At 41.9% G+C, this 22488-nt stretch overlaps 2 protein-coding genes across 5 annotated transcripts in view; both read right to left on the bottom strand.

Moving 5' to 3' along the window:
* LOC115114221 (phosphatidylinositol 3-kinase regulatory subunit gamma-like) overlaps positions 1 to 4881 on the bottom strand; it is a 50502-nt gene extending 45621 nt beyond the window's left edge. Inside the window, exon 1 of one of the 2 annotated variants that reach the window (XM_029642294.2) lies at positions 4634 to 4881. The gene's annotated coding sequence lies outside the window, so the exon portion shown is untranslated. Of the gene's footprint in view, positions 1 to 965; positions 1204 to 4633 lie in introns of those variants that run through there. The other variant, XM_029642295.2, reaches the window with a different exon arrangement.
* A 2592-nt stretch (positions 4882 to 7473) lies between these two features.
* Positions 7474 to 22488, bottom strand: part of LOC115114219 (microtubule-associated serine/threonine-protein kinase 3-like) — a 56139-nt gene continuing 41124 nt past the window's right edge. For 2 of the 3 annotated variants that reach the window (XM_029642291.2, XM_029642290.2), the window contains 7 exons: positions 22125 to 22270; positions 21722 to 21913; positions 21136 to 21350; positions 16382 to 16504; positions 13026 to 13159; positions 11190 to 11374; positions 7474 to 10871 (listed from right to left, as the gene is read on the bottom strand). In XM_029642291.2, coding sequence (XP_029498151.1) covers positions 10069 to 10871; positions 11190 to 11374; positions 13026 to 13159; positions 16382 to 16504; positions 21136 to 21350; positions 21722 to 21913; positions 22125 to 22270 — 1798 coding nt within the window. In that variant the 3' untranslated portion in view covers positions 7474 to 10068. The remainder of the gene's footprint in view (positions 10872 to 11189; positions 11375 to 13025; positions 13160 to 16381; positions 16505 to 21135; positions 21351 to 21721; positions 21914 to 22124; positions 22271 to 22488) is intronic. The other variant, XM_029642292.2, reaches the window with a different exon arrangement.

The following is a 22488-nucleotide window of genomic DNA, read 5'->3' as shown; positions in this document are numbered from 1 at the left end:
CCGTTTTACATGTTCTAGTATCAAAAAAGTACAGAAGTTTTGCAACACCAATAAGAATTGCAAAATGTTTGCAGGATGTAACATATACGAAATGGATGTGCACAATTTTCGGGGACCCATTTTGGCTTGGGCACTACTTTCAAAACTACTGGCTTAAATGAAACAAAAGCTCTGGAACGTCAGAGGAGCTGCAAGCCAATATATTTTGGTACATATGCATTGCTACTTCTGAGCAATTTTGTAACATTTTTCCCAAAATAAGAAAACAGTAAAACATAATACCACCGTAAAGTATGGATGGGCGTTTGAAATAATTCACTATTCGAATATCAGTTTTTTGTTGTCGATTTATTTGCTTGTAAATGTATATTTGTAAAAATATATTTTTAACTTTGCTACAGCAAAGACTAGTTAACTAGTAGCAGCCACAATGTCATTTATAATCCCATATAACAGTGCCTGTCTTGACTGGAGTAGCCTAGAGATGCTATCTATATCTAGCTAGGTTAATCGAGGATGGTCAGCGCTTTACCTAACCTTAAAAATGCAATATGCTGAAATCGCTCTGCCATTTCCTGATTGCTATAATTGGAATAGTTCACCTACTTTCAGTTTGCGACAATGCAAGCAGTCATTGCGTAGATAATCATTGAACCATCTAAACTGCTGTATAATATATTTTCCATAACCAAAAATATAGGATTTTCAACTGATGTACAAAACCAAAAGTAAGACAAAAACTAAATTTAAGAACGGGGAGCATAGAAATAGCACACATAGAACATATTTACCGCTTAGACTTTGAATGAGAATGACAAATCTATAACTCACATGTCCATGTGCATTTGGTCAGCTTGTCCAAAAAGTTACATATTGTAGCTTTAACCCTTAGTTTAACAATTTCAAATGTCATCTTCAAATGGGGTCGAGACGTATCCCAGCTACATTCAGATTAAACAGCCTACCTTCAGTGTCGCTCTTCCTTTTTAGGGGAAAAGGAAGAGAGCTTGTAACGTGCCCTCTGCTTTTGGTCGTGCGCCTCGCTGTTTTTACAGTCCCCGGTGAAACACAAAGCAGATGCCTATACCTAGTGCCAGTCTTTCTTCCAGATGAAGTTCTTGACAAAGTCGACAGACACCACATACCAATTTTGTTGGTGACAACTTTTGTCGCTTTCTAATAGCTGTCTAGCAGCTAGCTACAGCACGTGCTAGCTTGCTCTGAAATAGTTTCCATCCGGAATATAAACAAAGTCGACACTTCATTTTAACTCCTCCTCCAAATGTACTTGATTGGTTGAACAGTGCAGGAGAGAACCTCCTGACAATTGTTTTCTCTTGTCATGACCAGAATGTGGGGCATCCCGCTCAGGCGTTTCTTTTATGCCTGCTACGTTAGTTTAGTTGGTTGTGTGTAATAGCCTAGTCTTTTTAATTTATCTACCTTTTAATTCCATTTTGCATTAGTGAACTCTCACTTTACTGCTACACATGGAACCGGTTTGAATGTAGTGCCGCTTTGGTTGGCCAACAAAAACAACAAGCTACACGTGTAAAGGCTAACAGGCTTCATGAGGCGCACGTCAGAAAAACGTATATTCAAAGGTAACATTTTTTAAAATTAATTATGAATTTTAAGTGTCATGGTGTAGTAGTATCCTTATATGTAACAATGTCACATGGATATTTTAATTCAATTTAGAAAAAGCCCCTTTTCACTGTTAAAAATAGGCCTATAATTTCTCTCTCAATAATTTAATACAAACATCCGTTCGGATATTCTAATAATCGTGCCCATCCCATATGTAAAGTGGTCCTGAACTGATCAAATACGGGTTGATTTGGCTCCAGCTGACTGTTTACAGTTCCCGTTAGTACTCAGCTTAACCTCAATGCTACCTCCCAGTGCCCACTCAGGCTGCTGTACAGGACCGTTACTGGGGGTGAAAATAGAGACAATACCCTGAACTAATCCAAGGGCCATGACATAATATTAAACTATGACGTATTAAATATGTTATTGACATAAACATCAGTAACAAATGGGTGCAACATCTTGCATAATATTTTATAATTACATTTCATAAAGCAAAATCTCTTTGTAGCTATGTGTTTATTCCCTTAATGTGTTTTTACTGTAAAGCAATACGGACCAGGGGAAATTACAAATAGGCCTACTTAACATTAACATGCTTCATATTTCATAAAAGAAAAATACACATCTCAGTGGTGTGATGTTTTAATTTCTGATCTGGAGTGTGACCATTCATTTCATACACAGTGTACAAAACATTAGGAACACTTCCTAATATTGAGTGCATCCCTTTTTTGCCCTGAGAACAGCCTCAAATTTGTCGGGGAGGCATGGACTCCAAAAGGTGTCGAAAGCATTCCACAGGGACACTGGCCCGTGATGACGCCAATGCTTCCCACAGTTTTTGTCAAGTTGGCTGGATGTCTGATACACACGGGAAACAGTTCAGTGATTAAACCCAGCAGCGTTGCAGTTCTTGACACACTTAAACTTCCTGGCACCTACTACCATACCCCATTCAAAGGCACGTAGATTTGTCTTGCCCATTCATCCTCTGAATGGCACACATACACAATCCATGTCTCAATTGTCTCAAAATCCTTCTTTAACCAGTCTCCTCCCCTTTACCTACACTGATTGAAGAGAATTTAACAGGTGACATCAATAGGGGATCATAGCTTCCACCTGGTCAGTCTATTTCATGGAAAGAGTTGGTGGTCCTAACGTTCTGTACACTCAGTGTAGATGGAAATGCACTAATACTGCAATACAGTCAGACACATTAATCTTTGCATGGGGATGACGACGACAGACAGACAAACTGCAGTAATACTTTCCTAAAAATTACACATCAAAGCCTGAACCAACTATCAGTGCAGGAGACAAGTTCTGTTTGTTTGTTCATTATTGATTTTCATAATGGACATTCACCCAATTCTTTGAGTGAAAATTATCATTTCTGGAGACAGCCATTTCAGTGCAAGTATTTTAAAATGTCAGCCAATGCTGCAACAAATATTTAAATGCACATCTGAGCCCCAAAATGTAGCTAGTATGTAGGCCTAAACTAGAATTGACATACATTAACCTTGTGGCCATCTGTCCGCCGGTGGACACCATATGCTAGTTGTGAATGTCAACAGTCTACAACATGATATAGCCTAGTAATATCGCATAAGCATATCTGAAATCTAATCCATGTTATATTGTAGCAACATAAGGAACAGCATAAGACGATTGCAGAAAACCGGCCTCTATAGCTAAATGCAGCAACAAAAGATCTGCACATTGTAAGGTAGGCCTACATAGAGCAGCGGTGCTTGCTAAGAGACAGTTGCCCTTAGGTGCACATCAGGGATCAGCTTACCTAACCCAGATCTGTAACTGTTTGTAGGTCAAATGCAAAATTGGCATGAGCAGCAGCATTTTGGGTGCTTTTTTTAATACCCTGGTTGAGAAAGGGCTTGGCCCTATCAGGGCACATATATAATGTATAACAAAAAAAGTGGGGGGAAATATTTGCATAACTGGAATGCCATCAACTTGCTGTAATGGAGGAAGCTGACGATTGTTTTGACCAGTTTTTCCAGTCAAAATGAAAAAGCGACTTGGGGCTTCAGGGACTTTTCGATAATGAGTGTAAGTAGCTCCATTAAGCTGAATAAACACGGACATGCCATAACACCTCAAGGGGTTCCTATATTTTCTTTAAAAACGAGATAGACGTTAGAGAATGTCCTAACGAACTATTCAAAATATGTTGTTATATGTAGGCTAGTTATTTCTTTATTTGTAAGTGTAATAGTTACCCATTGTTACTGTACATTAGTAACCTTTACCTTACCCCAAGTACAGTGTAGCAATGAGTTAATACAAAACTTACATTACTGTATTTTAGCAACTATCAATTATACAGTAATACGGTCACTTTAATGTAAAGTTTGACAGACATTTGTCCAAAACTGAATAGGCATTGTTGCCACAGACATGGCTGATCCTGCAAATTCTGGAATGAATCCAAGAGAAATCTGGTGATGATTTGGCATAGAGACCTAAAAACAACACAAATGTGCAAAACAAACTACACTTTTAAGATAACAAAAAAACACCAACTATGTGAATTAACAAATAATAGAACGGTCCAAAATATAGGGTGCTGTCAGCTAGAGTAGATATTTTTTCTCGCAATAACGTAGCAAGTAAAATTAGCACATTAAACACTTCAGCTTCCAGCGATAGCTGTCGTGTTAGAGAAATTCGCAGCTGTAGCCATGTTTTGATACTGCATTTAAAAAATGTAGCCAACAAAATAATGCAACATTCATGCACCATATGGGAACTCTGGAAAATATGGTTACAGTAGCTCGACTTGCTAGATTGAGATGTCAATAGAGGCACACTAGATGCCAATAGAGGTTATTGTTTTAACATTTAGCGTGCTATAAAATACAGAAAACGACTTGTTGCAGTGTTCTTTGACAAGTTTATAAACATGTGCAAGTTCGTACTGCGTTGTGTGCGTAGTGCACTTCACGCTCTTCCACCATTTTCCTGTTCAGTGGCCAGCACTGGAAATGTGCAAGAACTTGGAAAAACTCACCCGCAGATATTTCTTCCAAATCTCGCTGTTGCGGCACTTTAACTGTTCAACACTTCGAAATGTAGACAGCTAATTTCCTTATCCTTCACCGTTTCTCTCCCTCAATGCTTTAAAGTCTTCCACTTGCCCGGTTCACTCCCAATCCGCTTTCTTTCTTTCTCCCTTTCTTTCTTTTGCCGCACATAACTCTCAGCTCCCTACACAGCCATTTCCAGCACAGCACCGCGCATGAAACAGGAGAATGCGTGGGAACTAATACGAACAGCTCGAAAATAAACGAACCCAGACGGAAAAGCACGAATCCCTGCAGGACAAGACGCATATGCTCATTATACATATTTCGAGATTCCTAAAATCACGCCCCTTCGATACAGACCACGATTTTTTTCGTAGCGGGTTAGGAGAATTTGCGCCGCAGATTGGGAGAATTAACGTAGCAGGTTAGGAGAATTAGGTCAATGTTAGGAAAAGGGTTAGTATTAGCAAAAATGCCCTCCTTACCTGTTACAAAGTCACTTGTATCTTGGTGGCGTTTTTTAGGGAGTCCCAAATAGTTCACCTCTCCTGAATTGAAGAATTTCAGTTATCCTAAAAATGCATCTTGACAGTACAGCCTGATCATGCTTGTTCACAACTGTGTTTTATAATAATTGTAAAATACACTGAGTGTACAAAACATTAGGAACACCTCTTTCTATGACAGACTGACCAGGTGAAAGCTATGATCCGTTATTGATGTCACCTGTTAAATCCACTTCAATCAGTTTAGATGATGGGGAGACAGATTATTTTTAAGCCTTGGTACATGGATTGTCCCATGTTGTTGGGGATCGGAAGTGTCCGGTGCGAGAGAGGCAGGTTGAGGTGGCCAGAGTAGTGCAGAAGCTGAAGATGAGGAGTAGTAATGCAGAAGCTGAGACAGTGAAGAAAGCAGAGGAGGATGGGTGAGGGATTCTGAGAACACTGAGGTCAACGAGTGATACTTGTATAATGTATGCTTCAGTAAGGTTGGCTTCTTAGCAATGGTGTCCTGTAATCTCAGGGCATTGGCATGGTGCAGATGGGATCAAAGTAGTGTAACAGGTTAGTGGGTTTTTAATGAGTATAAGGTTGGTTGGGTGTTACTTAAAAAAAAATGGTATCACAGTATAATGGATTTATACTATAGTCCAGTTGGGGATGGTAATGCTTGCATTAAATAACACCCTTCCAACATGGATGCCAACTGCCGTTAAACCCCACAGAAGAAGAAATGGAATGTGTACTGTATGTGTGCCATTGAGGGTGAATGGGCAAGACAAAAGAGCCTTTGAATAGGATATGGTAGTAGGTGCCAGGCGCACCGGTGTGTGTGTCAAGAACTGCAACGCTGCTGGCTTTTTCATATTTGGTACAGAAACCTTTGTTTGCAATTCCAGAGATCATACGTTTCCTGTAGTTCTTGACCAGGTTTCCACACACTGCAGCAGGGATTTTGGCCCACTCCTCCATACAGACCTTCTCCAGATCCTTCTCAGCTCCCTCCAAAGATTTTCTATTGGGTTCAGGTCTGGAGACTGGCTAGGCCACTCCAGGACCTTGAGATGCTTCTTACAGAGCCACTCCTTAGTTGCCCTGGCTGTGTGTTTCAAGTCGTTGTCATGCTGGAAGACCCAGCCACGACCCATCTTCAATGCTCTTACTGAGGGAAGGAGGTTGTTGGCCAAGATCTCGCGATACATGGCCCCATCCATCCTCCCCTCAATACGGTGCAGTCGTCCGGTCCCCTTTGCAGAAAAGCATCCCCAAAGAATTATGTTTCCACCTCCATGCTTCACGGTTGGGATGGCGTTCTTGGGGTTGTACTCATCCTTCTTCCTCCAAACACGGTGAGTGGAGTTTAGACCAAAAAGCTCTATTTTTGTCTCATCGGACCACATGTCCTTCTCCCATTCCTCCTCTGGATCATCCAGATGGTCATTGGAAAACTTCAGACGGTCCTGGACATGCGCTGGCTTGAGCAAGGGGACCTTGCATGCGCAGCAGGATTTTAATCCATGACGGCGTAGTGTGTTACTAATGGTTTTCTTTGAGACTGTGGTCCCAGCTCTCTTCAGGTCATTGACCAGGTCCTACCATGTAGTTCTGGGCTGATCCCTCACCTTCCTCATGATCATTGATGCCCCACGAGGGGAGATCTTGCATGGAGCCCCAGACCAGAGGGTGATTGACCGTCATCTTGAACTTCTTCCATTTTCTAATAATTGCGCCAACAGTTGTTGCCTTCTCACCAAGCTGCTTGCCAATTGTCTTGTAGCCCATCCTAGCCTTGTGCAGGTCTGCAATTTAACCCTGATGTCCTTACACAGCTCTCTGGTCTTGGCCATTGTGGAGAGGTTGGAGTCGGTTTGATTGAGTGTGTGGACAGGTGTCTTTTATACAGGTAACGAGTTCAAACAGGTGCAGTTAATACAGGTAATGAGTGGAGAACAGGGACTCTTAAAGAAAAACTAACAGGTCTGTGAGAGCCACAATTCTTACTGGTTGGTTGATCAAATACTTATGTCATGCAATAAAATCCAAATTAATTACTTAAAAATCATACAATGTGATTTTCTGGATTTTTGTTTTAGATTCCGTCTCTCACAGTTGAAGTGTACCGGTACCTATGATAAAAATTAGACCTGTACATGCTTTGTGTAAAAAAACTGCGAAATCGGCAGTGTATCAAATAGTTGTATATCATTATTTTGAATGGAAAAATATTCATTGGATCACAATGAGCCTTGAGTAGTTAGTGTTGTGAATGGGTTTATCAAAATTGTAATTCATAAGTCCCAAAATAAATGGTCCACTTCATATTAGTCTTCTGCCATTAATTTATTTCAAAATGCTGTTAGAGCGTATAAAGCAATGGATTTCACACCAACACCAACTTTCACCAGAAACCAGTTTGAGAAATATGAAATGAAATTGTTCGAGGGCCACCAAGGTAAAAGACAGAACAAAACAATGTGAATTATCTATATGAATTACAATTGACCACCGTGTGACGAAATCAACATTACAGATGTCCCCTTTTCCATATACAGTATCAGGAAAAATGTGAGAAAGTATCATCAGCTGGTTGTACACCGTGTGCACCTCATACTTTACCCCCTCCCCTATATTCTTAAGTGTTATTGAAGTCGAATTGGAAAAGAATGGGAAAAAAAAAAAAAAAAAATTCAGTGACTTAAACAATGTACACAAACAAATTTGGGTGCCAGTGTTTTTTTTGTGTAACATTGAACAGTGTAGAAATGCAGAATGGTTATGTTCACAATCGTGGTCAGCTTAGCCATACTGTAAGAATCAGACATTCTCTAGCAAGCTAGACCATGGAAACATCTGACAAATTTAACATGTAGTTATTCAGTAAAAATGTCTAGTATGATTACACCGTAGCAAGATGCAGTATTTCCAACAAACGGACCGGACCACATTTTGACAATCAAGATCTGGGAAATCCATTGTGAATTGAATTACTTATTTGATTATATCCTCAAGAAACACATGTTTGTTTACTTAATTAGTACTTGAATGTTGGGTAATAAAACAAGTAGATAAGTTTTAGATTTGACCTTGCGCTATCCTCTCTCGTTCCAGTTGTTCAAGTATTAGTTGGTGCTAAATTATTATTTTAACTCTTGTCAATATTCCCACCGTGAAACACGTGTTCCTAACATCTGACAGAGTATGACAGTTCATCCTGATATTACAGCTTATTTGAAATAAGCGAGAGTGGAAGCATTTTGGCTGTTAATTCCATAGTTGCAGAAGAAAACAATGTGCCAATGAGAGTATACAAAGTTCAGAGCAAAACCATCTTCAAATCTCTCACCAAACCACTGTCATTCTATAAAGTCTGCTGTCTGCTGTCCCCCCCCAGTCACTTTTTAATCATTGCCAACTGCCGTTTAGATTAGTTACGGTGTGTGTGAATAGCATAGGCGAATCAGCAATACAACAAGACTGCTTCCATGTCAAAATATACACACACAAAAAACATTTCAATTTGTCCCTCAGGGCATCTGAGGGACAAATTCGTTGTAATAATTTAACAGCAGATGGAGAAACTTCAAATACAGTACACTTGACCCCAAAAAATGTAAACATTTATATAACATGGTTAAAAACCGCAAAGAGAGCCAGTTCCTACATACACTGTACGATTCTTAAACCAGGGTTCTGAAAAATAACGAGAACTGCGTTAAGAGGAAATGCCTAACCTGTACAAACGCTCTCCTGCTAAATTAGATTGTAGGGTAGCTTGCTTCAACAAGCAGGTAAGTACGGCATTGCAGGATCGCCAACAATCTAGTATCAAAAAGGTAGTAAAGGCAGAACTTAACTTATTTTGTCAATCATTTTGTGATTTAAACCAATGAGAGAATTGGTGGAATCCATTTGATGATTTCACTGGATAATTGACTGGGCATGGCAGCAGGGCACCATTCCTAAAGCCTCCTATGTTCACTACCTCTTTTTATTTTTTAGAAGGGTTCCTATGAGAAATCCACACCTTGGCATGGGGGCACCATTTCAAAGCATACCGAATGTAGATAACTTTCATACTTGTGCCAAGGTCTTTTAAAACGTGACACACTTTCCCTGATTCTCTTGGATCCAGTCCAGATAGCGACTACAAATCATTACCAAACACATTGTTCTGATGTGTTAAAAGACAGCACTGAATTAAAAAGGGCTTGGACACAGTAAGTATATAAACATTCAACATATGTTTGAAAGGCCATATTTGATCAGACAAATCAGCAGCCATTTTCCAAGAAATTAAACACTTTTGGAATACTAAATGTTAACCAACTTAAAATTTAAGAGATAATGGACAAAGAAATTGCTTCATCCTCTGTCTCCATCTAGAAACCACATCTAAAACATTTGTTCTTAATTTAGTTTCCTCAAGTCCCTATCAATTCACACAACAGAATGGCTGCACCTAATTTGTGCGATTTACACAAATAGGGCCAATAATACATGTCATATTCAGCCCTGAAATAAAAACAAATGAACATTAGTCATGAATAGGTTATTTCAGTAAAAAAAAAAACATATTTACAAAGTACAAACATGTTACAGGTGCTACAGTGAACCTAAAACCAAAGGGTGAAGGAGGGGGAAACCAAAAATAAGATGTAAACCAATTTTGGCACTCAAGTTTGTTTAGTGTGGTAGGATGCATACTGTAACGTTAACTCGACCATGTAACAACTTTATTTTCGTTCTTCTCTCCCTCCGGTTGCCTCGATTGGCACAACTTGAGTATATACTTGCGGATAAACATGCAAGCCCTTCAAATACTGTACAGTAGTCGATAAGAGTGTATGTAACCTTCGTCTAGAGTCTTGCTGTCTTGAGAAAGACTCTACCTTTCACCTTTTTGGAGCAACGCTAGGCTAAAACCCCTCCCTCTCTTTTGGTTTGGATTTCTGTGCTGCTGTACCCTGTGCTCCTCTCCCCACAGCCTCCAGGCTCCAGTCGGACTGAGCCAAGTTAATCCACGATGCCTTAAACCGCGGCTGCCTGACGGGGAGGGTGGCTCTTGGCTCCTTCTCATTCGCGTCGTCAAAGCTCACCTCCTGCACCGCCTTCTGCTTCTTAAAGGAGTCCCTCCTCTCGGACAGGGCCAGTTTCCTCATCACCAACTCCTTGGAGCAGTGGTCACTGCGGTGGTCGCTGCTTGTCGACTCCCTGTGGATTCTCTGACCGCCCAGATACAGGCCCTGGCGACCATGTTGTTCCCCCACACAGACAAACCCTCTGGCCGTATCCAGGTCCTCTAGCCCCTCCCCCTCCGACAGAGGTACCTCCATGGTGTGTCGGCGGGTGGCGTAGCCCTTCTTGTCACCGTGGTACGCCCCGGAGAGCTTCTCAGCCGACTGCACCCTCTTGAGGAGGGGAGAGCGGGGCGGCTCGGCGCTGCGCGGGCGGACAGAGTGGCGGGCAACGGTGGGAGGGGACAGGGTCTTGCCGTGGAGGCCCTTGGACAGGCCAGGGAGGGAGGACGGAGAGCACTGGGAGGAAAGGGGCTGCGGAGGGGGGATACAGGCCAGCGGGGAGGGGGGGATGCTGCTGGTGGACTTGCAGCGGCCTGCCTTGGTGTAGCGGCCTAGGACCTGGAGGGAGCTGGGACGGGCCTGGGGGACAGGGGAGTTGGGAGAGCTGGAGCAGGGAGAGGAGCTCTGGGGGGAGTTGGAGTCTGAGAAGAGATAGAACATGCTGTAGATAAGCCTTTGATTTCTTCAGTGACAAAAGAAAGCATTCTCGCTGTCGTGCTGTTAAATGGTTTGATAATAATGAGAATCAACTTTTGCCTGCATTTTTGTATGATATGTACCATGAAAACCAAGAGCTTTTACATAACCCAGGTATCTTCTATTCCAATACCAATTGACTTGGTATATCATAACGGTTGAAACATTGTCACACACCCACCTTATTACATTTAAAATATGTACATCACAAAATGGCCGACTATCGAACCACAGTTTCCATCCAATAGAGGCTAGCTACTCACCTCCAGACTGGTCGGGGGCGGGGGAGGGGCAGGGTGTGCTGGGCCCAGGCGAGAGGCTCTGGGTGGGGGAGCCAGACAAGCTGTCACTGGAGGATACTGAATGCTGGAAGCCGGAGGAGAAACTACGACTGCTCTGCATGGGAGGGGTGTGCTTGGCCATCTTCCTCAAGACGCTACGTCGTCTACTACAGGAGAGAAATGGGATTCAATTTAAGTGGATATTTTCAGCAATCCTTTTCATGTGACGTGATAATACACCAAATTCTGTGGCTATAAAAGACAGCAATATTAGCATTAGGCGGCACAGAATTCTATATTTTTCCTTGTTCTTATATACAATAGAAGTTGCACCAAAATGACCCAATGCATTATTTACAATTCCTTTCCTTTGGGCACATCTGGAATACAACCAAAATAAACTGCAAATGCATCCAACAACTTTGTAGTCACATGCTTGATGTAGTGATTGTGTGCCAGGAATATGGGTCCAAATACTACACTGAACAAAAAATGTAAGCAACACGGCACAATTCTTAAGACTTTACTGAGTTACAGTTCATAGAAGTAAATTAGCCAATTTAAATAAATGCATTAGGCCCTAAGACGGATTTCACATGACTGGGAATACAGAAATGCATCAGTTGGTCACAGATACCTTTATTATTATTATTATACATTTTTTTTTATAAAGTAGTGGCGTGGATCAGAAAACCAGTCAGTATCTTGTGTGATCACATCTTGCCTCATGCAGTACGACACATATCCTTCGCATAGAGTTAGTCAGGCTGTTGATTGTGGCCTGTGGAATGTTGTCCCACTCTTCAATGGCTGTGCGAAGCTGCTGGATATTGTCAGGAACTGCAACATGCTGTCGATCCAGAGCATCCCAAACATGCTCGACGGGTGACACGTTTGATGAGTATGAAGGCCATGGCAGAACTGGGACATTTTCAGCTTCCAGGAATTCTATACAGATCCTTGCAACATGGTGCTGTGTATTATCATGCTGAAACATTAAGTGATGGCGGCGGATGAATGACACGACAATGGGCCTCAGGATCTCGTCACGGTAACTCAGTTTATTAAAATGCCATTGATAAAATCAGGGTGACTGGTCTAAGACGATATCGCATGTGAAGTAGCCGGATGTGGAATCCCTGGGTTTGTGTGGTTACACGTGGTCGGCAGTTGTGAGGCCGGTTGGACATACTGCAAAATCCTTTAAAACGATGTTGGAGGTGGGTTATGGTAGAGAAATGAACATTCAAAGCTCTGGCAACAGCTCTGGTGGACATTCCTCCAGTCAGCATACCAATTTCACTCCCTCAAAACTTGAGACATCTGTGGCATTGTGTGACCAAACTCTACATTTTAGTGGCATTTTCCCTCGAGCACAAAGTACACCTGTGTAATGATCATGCTGTTTATCAGCTTCTTGATATGCCACACTCCGGTGGATAGATTATCTTGGCAAAGGAGAAATGCTCAAACAATTTTCTAGAAATAATCTCTGTAGATTTGGAACTTTTATTTCAGCTCATGAAACCTACACTTTACATGTTACGTTTAGATTTTTGTTCAGTATACTTTAAATACACATAAGTGAGCATCACTTCAGTTCCCTAAAATCGAGGACCATGTACAAAAAGTGCTGTCATTTCTAAAACGGTTCACCACTACGGATGAAAATACACTCAAATGAAAGCTGAGTCTGCACTTTAATCTAATTGGTCATTGTATGGGTCGCCTCACTGTAGGTGCTACACATTGGTCGTGGTGACTGGAGTAACTGCTCCTCATATAATGGAGAGCCTTGTAAAATGTTCTGCTCTTTACCTGTCCTGGTCGTCCTTCCTCTTCTTCTTGCTGCGTCGGGCCATCTTGCTCTTGTTGCTGGTCTTCCTGGCTGGGCCCACCTTGATGGAGGTGTTCTCCAGGGCTGTGGTCTGCAGCGTCACCTTGTTGCCACTCTGTGAATAGAAGGGCAATTGGTTTACTGGTCTTCAAATACAGGACAAGTGAAAATAATAATGGTATAATTTGGCCATTTGTCAGTTTCGTGATCATATTTTGGAAGGTGGCAAGTGATAAAAGGCAACAAAAAAAAAGGCCAGAGCGAGAGAGGGAGCGAAGGAACAACCAACGGAAGGAAATTAGTGTTTTTTTTATTAACCCATCTGCCATGTCTTCTTCGGAAGACAAATATGTTTAAAAGCTTTTCTGCTACATAAAGACATGGTACTTTTATATAAAGGAGTCACATAATAACACATTGCCAAACATAAGCTCTTTAATCCCAACCCTCAGCCACTCCCAGCCCACCTATCACCAAAGACCACCCTCGTCTGGTTTCCATGTGCCATATATTTTTCAATGTTATACATAATTTCTTTAACCTTTCTAAAAAAACGTATAGTATCCACAGATTGTGAGCTCAAGATGAACACTTCTCCTAAGAGTATTATTCCATTTTTTTATTGACTATGGCTTTCCAAAATCGGCCAACACTGCTATTTGTAAGGTAAATTTTAAGTGCATGTTGTGATTTTTTTTAACAATTCCTGAATCTGTGACCAGAAACAAGCTACATCGGGGAATTACCAGAATACATTGATTCTGTCTCTTCTTAGCAAAATATATACTGTCTCAAAAAAATAAAGGGAACACTAAAATAACATCCTAGATCTGAATGAAAGAAATATTATTAAATACTTTTTTCTTTACATATTTGAATGTGCTGACAACAAAATCACACAAAAATTATCAATGGAAATCAAATTGATCAACCCATGCAGGTCTGGATTTGGAGTCCCACTCAAAATTAAGGTGGAAAACCACACTACAGGCTGATCCAACTTTGATGTAATGTCCTTAAAACAAGTCAAAATGAGGCTCAGTAGTGTGTGTGGCCTGCACGTGCCTGTATGACATCCCTACAACGCCTGGGCATGCTCCTGATGAGGTGGCGGATGGTCTCCTGAGGGATCTCCTCCCAGACCTGACTAAAGCATCCGCCAACTCCTGGACAGTCTGTGGTGCAACGTGGCGTTGGTGGATGGAGCGAGACATGATGTCCCAGATGTGCTCAATTGGATTCAGGTCTGGGGAACGGACGGGCCAGTCCATAGCATCAATGCCTTCCTCTTGCAGGAACTGCTGACACACTCCAGCCACATGAGGTCTAGCATTGTCTTGCATTAGGAGGAACCCAGGGCCAACCGCACCAGCATATGGTCTCACAAGGGGTCTGAGGATCTCATCTCGGTACCTAATGGCAGTCAGGCTACCTCTGGTGAGCACATGGAGGGCTGTGCGGCCCCCCAAAAAATGCCACTCCACACCATGACTGACCCACCGCCAAACCGGTCATGCTGGAGGATGTTGCAGGCAGCAGAACGTTCTCCACGGCATCTCCAGACTGTCACATGTGCTCAGTGTGAACCTGCTTTCATCTGTGAAGAGCACAGGGCACCAGTGGCGAATTTGCCAATCTTGGTGTTCTCTTGCAAATGCCAAACATCCTGCACGGTGTTGGGCTGTAAGCACAACCCCCACCCGTGGACGTCGGGCCCTCATACCACCCTCATTGAGTCTTTCTGACCGTTTGAGCAGACACATGCACATTTGTGGCCTGCTGGGGGTCATTTTGCAGGGCTCTGTGCAAGGATCCAGATTGCGGACTTAAGAAGAAAAAAAATAGTCATCGGCATACAGACACTTTTGTACTTTAATCAAATGCCTTTTCAAAATCTGCTACGAAGACCAGGCCTGGTATCTTGGATGTTTCATAATGTTCAATTGTTTCAAGTAATTGTATATTATCTCCAATATATCTTCCATGTAAAAAATAAAAAAAACCTGTCTGATCAGGATGAACAATATCTAATAAAAACCTTTAAATTCCATGTGCTATGCATTTCGCCAGGATTTTCATATCACAACATTGGTGTAAGAGGCATCTAGTTTATTTTAAATTTTTAAATGGACAGGATATTTATACTTACCACCTGGGTCCTGTTTTAGTAGTATTGAAATCAGAACTTGAGTACCTGAAAGTCTGCAATTTTTATAAGAGTAATCAAAACATGCTAATAATGGATCTTTGAATACATAAAAAAAAGTTATGATATACCATGAAGCCGGGGTGTTTTTCCCGACTGAAAAGATGTATTGCCTCAGAAAGTTTCTCTTCTGTAAGTTGGGCTTCACACAATTTTTTTTCAATATCCCCGTTCTCATGGAAATTCTGTAAGAGTTATATGGAGGCCAATTAGATGGTGGTCCGATCGCATTCGGTCTCCTATTAACACTTTTATTTTATGTTTTACTTTTGATGCCAGCAAGAATGAGACTAGGAAGTCATCAACACGGCTAGCTTGATGAAGCCTCCATGTTTCTCACTAGGTCAGGGTTTTTTCAGTCTCCATAAGACCATCATACCATCTTTCTGACTCATGACACACCTTTGCATCCTAAGGCAAACCCTTGGCCGCCAATTGGCGTAGGCCAGAGGGAAATATGGGCCGTCCCATGGTAACATAAATATCTCTGAGTGTGCTTAATAAAACTAACCAAATAACATGGAAAACAGACAGAAAAAAATTAGAGTAACAATAATAGATAATATTTATAGAAATAACAGCAGTCTTATAAATGCATACTCATAATTTAGAGTCCCAGCAAGGCTATAAGCATGTCAGCCCAGCCTGCTCAGTTCATTGGATTCAGTTGTTCGATAAAATAATTTTTTTTTTAAGAGAAAACGACAGATAGATAAATAGCAAAACCAGTCCATTAGATGGTAGACATATTTCATTTTGTCATTATATCCTGTTTTACTCAACAGGAAGATGACTACAAATAAAGATTGGTTTTAGGCATCACACTACCCATGGGAATTCCTTTCAAGTTTAACTAACAATCTAATGACAGCCATGGAACGATAGCCAAGAATACACGCTGTACTGATAATCCAGAGGGAGTAAACCTGTGAAGCCAACCCTCTTCACCCACACTTTGCTTTTAATTCCAGGGTCGTTGGTCTATCACCTCAGCTGTTTTACACCTAGGCCTATATCATTAGGCTCAAGAATATTACAGGAAGCATAATTAGCAGAGATGGAGAGAGAGAAGCAAACACCAATGGAAGGGAATGAGGAGTATTAAGACAGTCCTCTTTCAGTGAGTCTCACCTTGAGCAGTAGCGCCACCACCTCAGTGTGCACAAGCCCCTGGACCGACTCGCCATTCACGTGGGTGATAAGGTCACCGGCTCTCAGCCTTGCCTCATGAGCCGGGGTGTCCTCCTCCACACACTACAGGAACACATGAATAAGAGCCAATAAGAATGTAACCCTGACTGCTTTGGCATTTGCATTTATTATGGATCCCATTAACTGCTGCCTCTTCCTGGGGTGCAGAAAAATTAATGCAGTTTATACAATTTTAACAACATTACATTCACAGATTTTACAACACACTGTGTGCCCTCAGGCCCCTACTACCACATATCTACAGTACTAAATCCATGTGAATAGTGTGTGTGTGTGTGTGCATGCATGCATCTGTGCCCATGTTTGTGTTGCTTCACAGTCCGCTCTGTTCCATAATATGCTTTTTTTATTTTACTGCTTGCTTCAGTTACTTGATGTGGAATAGTTACATAGAGCCATGACTACATGTAGTGCTGTGCACCTCCCATAGACTGTTCTGGACTTGGGGACTGTGAAGAGACCTCATGGCATATCTTGTGGGCTATGCATGGGTTTCCGAGCTGTGTGCCAGTTGTTCAGACAGATCGGTGCATTCAACATGTCAATACCTCTCAAAAAGTCACTCTCCTCCACTTTGAGCCAGGAGAGATTGACATGCATATTATTAATATTATAAGTCCTTTTTTGTGGCACCTGACCACACGACTAGTAGTCAAGGTGCCACAAAACTAGGGCCTGTAGAACCTGCCTTGTTGATAGTGTTGTCAAGGCAGAGCAGTGCTTTATTATGGACATACAACAGTAGTTAAGAATGAGAAGTATCAATATGTTTTGACCATGACAGTTTACAATACAGGGTTACTCCAAGCAGTTTAGTCATCTCAATTTCCACATTATTTATTACAATATTTAGTTGAGGTTTAGTGAATGATTTGCCCCAAATACTATGCTTTTAGAAATATTTTAGGGCCAACTTATTCCTTGCCACCCATTCTGACACTAAATGCAGCTCTTTGTGTTTCAGTTGCTGTAGTAGCTGACGTGTATAGTGTTGAGTCATCTGCATACATAGACACTCTGGCTTTACTGAAAGTCAGTGGCATGTCGTTAGTAAAGATTGAACAAAAATCAAGGGGCCTAAACAGATACCCTGGGGAATTCCTGATACTACCTGGATTATGTTTGAGAGGCTTCCATTAAAGAACACCCTCTGTTCTGTTAGACAAGTAAATCTTTATCCACATTATATCTGGGGGGGTAAAGCCATAATACATTTTTCAAGCAGCAAACTATGATCGATAATGTCAAAAGCTGCACTGAAGTTTAACAAGACGGCCCCCGCAATCATTTTGTCATCAATTTCGCTCAGCCAACCATCAGTCATTCGTGTAAGTGCTGTGCTTGTTGAGTGTCCTTCCCTATAAGTTTGCTGAAAGTCTGTTGTCAATTTGTTTACCGTGTAATAGCACTGTATCCGGTCCAACAATTTTTTCCAGATGTTTACTAAGGGTTTGTAACAGGCTGATTGGTCGACGATTTAAGCCAGTAAATGGGGCCTTACTATTTTTTGCTAGCGGAATGACTTTAGCTTCCTTCCAGGCCTAAGGGCACACACTTTCTAGTAGGCTTAAATCAAAGATGTGGCAAATAGGAGTGGCAATATCCTCAGTAATTTTCCATCCAGATTGTCAGACCCCGGTGGTTTGTCATTGGAAAAAAATTATATCAACACCTCTTCCACAATGATTTTACGGAATTCAAAAGTACAAGTCGTCTTTCATAATTTGGTCCGATATACTTGGCTGTGCAGCGTCAGCGTTTGTTGCTGTCATCCCTAAGTCTGCTTATCTTGCCAATGAGGCTGGTAGCCTAGTGGTTAAAGCATTGAACTAGTAACTGGAAAGTTTCAAGATGGAATCCCCGAGCTGACAAGGTTGAAATCTGTCGTTCTGCCTCTGAACAAGGCAGTTAACCCACTGTTGCTAGGCCGCCATTGCAAATAAGAACAAATTCTTAACTGACTTGCCTAGTTAAATAAAAGGTTTAAAAAATGAAAAAGTAAGTAGTTGGCAATATCAGTGGGCTTTGATGAATGAGCCATCTGAGTCAATGAATGATGTAGCAGAGTTGGCTTTTTCCCCCCAAAATGTCATTTAAAGTGCCCCAAAGCTTTTTACTATCATTAATCTTTGTTTCATAGTATAATTATTTTTATTTAGTCACATGATTTCTTATTTTGCAGTACGTTTGCCAATCAGTTGAGCTGCCAGACTTACTTGCTATACCTTTTGCCTCGTCCTCTCAACCATACAATGTTTCAATTCCTCATCAATCCACAGGGATTTAAGAGTTTTTACAGGAATTTTATTAATGGGTGCATGCTTATTAGTAACTGGAATAAGCAGTTTCATAAATGTGTCAAATGCAGTGACTGGTTGCTCCTCATTACACACCAGACCAGCAAATATTTATTTACATCATCAACATATTAATCACTACAAAACGTATTGTATGACCTCTAACACACTATACTATGCCCAGCCTTTGGAACTTTGGTTTTCCTCGATATGGCTATTATATTGTGATCACTACAGCCTATGGATTTGGATACTGCTTTAAAGCAAATTTCTGCAGCATTAGTAAAGATGTGAACAATACATCTGGATTTAATTCCTGTGCCGTTTGTAACTACCCTGGTAGGTCGACTGACAACTTGAACCAGGTTGCAGGCACTTTTGAGTAGGCAGCTTGATGAGCCAGTCAATATTTAAATCACCCAGAAAATATACTTCTCTTATCACATACATTATCAAGCATTTCACACATATTATCCTGATACTGACTGTTTGCACTTGGTCGACAGCAGCTTCCCACAAGAATAGGCTTTAGGTGAGGCTGTAGCCATTTTTGCTTCAACAGTATTTAACATTAGATCGTCTAAGCTTTACTGGAGCGTGGTTCTTTATATAGACCGCAACACCATCATGTTATAACCATGTATTGCTACCACTGTATCAAAAGGTATTATCTAAGTGCGTTTCAGAGATAGTCAGAACATGAATGTAATCGGTTACAAGCAAGTTATTGACTTCATGGATCTTGTTTCTCAGGCTGCACATGTTAATACGAGCTGTTTTTAAAATCACTTTTCTGGGTTGTTTGATTGTTTTTAACGCTTTACTGGGAAGCTTATCAGAAGTAGACTTGCTCATGTTATTTATATTGGAGCTGATAGTGCAGGGTGAGCAGTGCAGGGTGAGCGGCACAAAGTGGTCTTCCCAATAGGGCAAACCGCCTCAGTGCCAACAGTGTAACTCCTGTTCATTGGCTCATGATTACTACATACAATATCTGTAGGATAAACAAAAGTATACGGTGCAATTAGGGGCACATAAATTAAGTTAATTACAGTGCCTGGCAAAAGTATTCATCCCCCTTGGCGTTTTTCCTATTTTGTTGCATTACAACCTGTAATTTAAATGGATTATTATTTGGATTTCATGTAATTGACATACACAAAATAGTCCAGACTGGTGAGGCTTTTTTTTAAAGGAACAGTGGTGCATTAAGTATTCACCCCCTTTGCTATGACGCCCCTAAATAAGATATGGTGCGCCAAATTACCTTCAGAAGTCAGATAATTAGTTAAATAAAGGACCACTTTAAGCCAGATTCCAGAGCTGGGCTTTACGATAGAGTGGCCAGAAAAAAAGCCATTGCTTAAAGAAATAAAATAAGCAAACACGTTTGGTATTCGTCAAAAGGCATGTGGGAGACTCCCCAAACATATGGAAGGTACTCTGGTAAAATGACTAAAAATGAGCTTTTTGACCATCAAGAAAAACGCTATGTCTGGCGCAAACCCAACACCTCTCATCACCCCGAGAACACAATCCCCATAGTGAAGCATGGTGGTGGCAGCATCATGCTGTGGGGATCTTTTTCATCGGTAGGGACTGGGAAACTGGTCAGAATTTCAGGAATGATGGATGGTGCTAAAAACAGGGAAATCCTTGAGGGAACCCTGTTTCAGTCTTCAAGAGATTTTAGACTGGGACAGAGGTTCACCTTCCAGCAGGACAATGACCCTAAGCATACTGCTAAAGCAACACTCGAGTGGTTTAAGGGGAAACATTTAAATGTCTTGGAATGGCCTCGTGAAAGCAAAGACCTCAATCCAATTGAGAATCTGTGGTATGACTTAAAGATTACTGTACGCCAGCGGAACCCATTCAACTTGAAGGAGCTGGAGCAGTTTTGCCTTGAAGAATGGGCAAAAATCCCAGTGGCTAGATGTGCCAAGCTCATCAGTTAAGAACAAATTATTATTTTCAATGATGGCCTAGGAACAGTGGGTTAACTGCCTGTTCAGGGACAGAAAGACAGATTTGTACCTTGCCAGCTCAGGGATTTGAACTTGCAAACTTTCAGTTACAAGTCCAACACTAACCAGTAGGCTACCCTGCCGCCCCAATACTGATGACTCATTGTCACAATGGTAGGCATTAACTGAGTGGTCTTGGATCATTGAAAAGTCATTGTTTCTACGCAGCCTTGAAATACGTAACTAAATGTACAACAAGACAAAATAACATGTTGGCTTAAGTAGAAACTGTAAGACTAAGATTGAATAGCCCGATTTCCCTGACCAAGATGGCTGTCCTGTAGTCAAGTTGCCGGGGTGCCAAAGACCATTCTAGTGTTCTATTTCATTCTGTGGAAGGGACACTTACCCAGACCATGTGGTGCACAGTGTAGACGTCAGAGTCACCCATGTAGACACGAATGGCTCGCAGGGCGAAGCCGAACCTCTTCCCAGAGCTGTGGATGACCACGGGGGGGCGCAGGCTACTGAGGGACAGGTCCCCTCGGCTGGGGGACGAGTCCCGGGACGAGGGGTTGGAGGACAGGGACGACTTGGGGCTGGCGGGGGCACCGTCCGCAGTGTCTGGGGGGTATGGAGAGGTATGGCTAGGACTGAGGAATTTCTTGGGGAATTTAGCAAAGTATAGTCTGTTTATGAAGCCGGAACAAGCATATCAAATCACACAGGCCTGCAGGGCACATATACAGTACAATACTAGGTGTGTTGTTGTTGCTAGCATTATGCTAACCTAGAGACAGTGGCTACATCGCAAATGAATGGCCCATGAAAAATGCTACTTTTAGTCATAGCTCTGGACAAAAGCATTTGACAAAAATAGAATTCTTTGAAGCGACACATGCACCAGGAATAAGGTACCATTTGAGACCAGACACTCTCTTAATGGTGTCAGAGTGGGCTAGTACACGATAGCTAGCTCCAGTTGGTTTACCAACCTGGGGTGATGATGAGGGACAGGCCAGAGATGGAGGCAGACTTGGGGACCATGCAGCCCGCTGGTGCCCTAGGCTTCTCGGGGGTGTCCAGCTGGTGCCCAAAGCGGCGGGACCCCCCGCGCCTGTAGGAGGGCCGCGTACCCGTGCTGTTACTACGAAGACGGATACGCCGCAAGTTGGACACTACGCCATCTGAGAGAGAAAAAGGGGGGGTGGGGGGGGTTAAGTCAATGTGCTGGCTGGAGTGTGCAATCTTGTATTTTAGAAATGTAAGCACAGTAAAAAATATCCTGTGTATACACACACACAAAATACCTGTGTGCATGTTTACTTTATGACAGTGCGTCTATGTCTCTAAGTATGTGTGTGTAGCCCTAAACACATGTGTGTAGTCTCAACTCACCCTCTTCCTCAGTTGAGATGGCGAAGCGTGGCATGGTGTCCAGGCTCTGTGTGCTGTTCATAACCAGCGGACTGGCACTCCTCTCTGACTGGGACGAACCGGAGGAGGCCCTGGGACGCAGGCTAGAGCACATGAGGGGAGGGGGACTGAATGGAAGGATACACTTAGAGGGGGCAGTTGCAATCTGGTTATGCTAAAATTGATGGAAGAATAAAAACCTGCTGCCCACCAATTCATATTTAACTTTAAAATGTGCATGTTTTCAATAGTTATTTGGAGTTGAATACGATATCTCCCTCATAACCATAGAAAAAGGCAAATAACGCTGTTCAGTGAATTTTGACGCTGTTCCAGCTAAAGCTAG

Source organism: Oncorhynchus nerka, linkage group LG9b (genome assembly GCF_034236695.1).
Source record: "Oncorhynchus nerka isolate Pitt River linkage group LG9b, Oner_Uvic_2.0, whole genome shotgun sequence".
NCBI classification, from domain to species: Eukaryota; Metazoa; Chordata; class Actinopteri; order Salmoniformes; family Salmonidae; genus Oncorhynchus; species Oncorhynchus nerka.
This window is presented reverse-complemented; position numbering and strand designations above follow the sequence as displayed.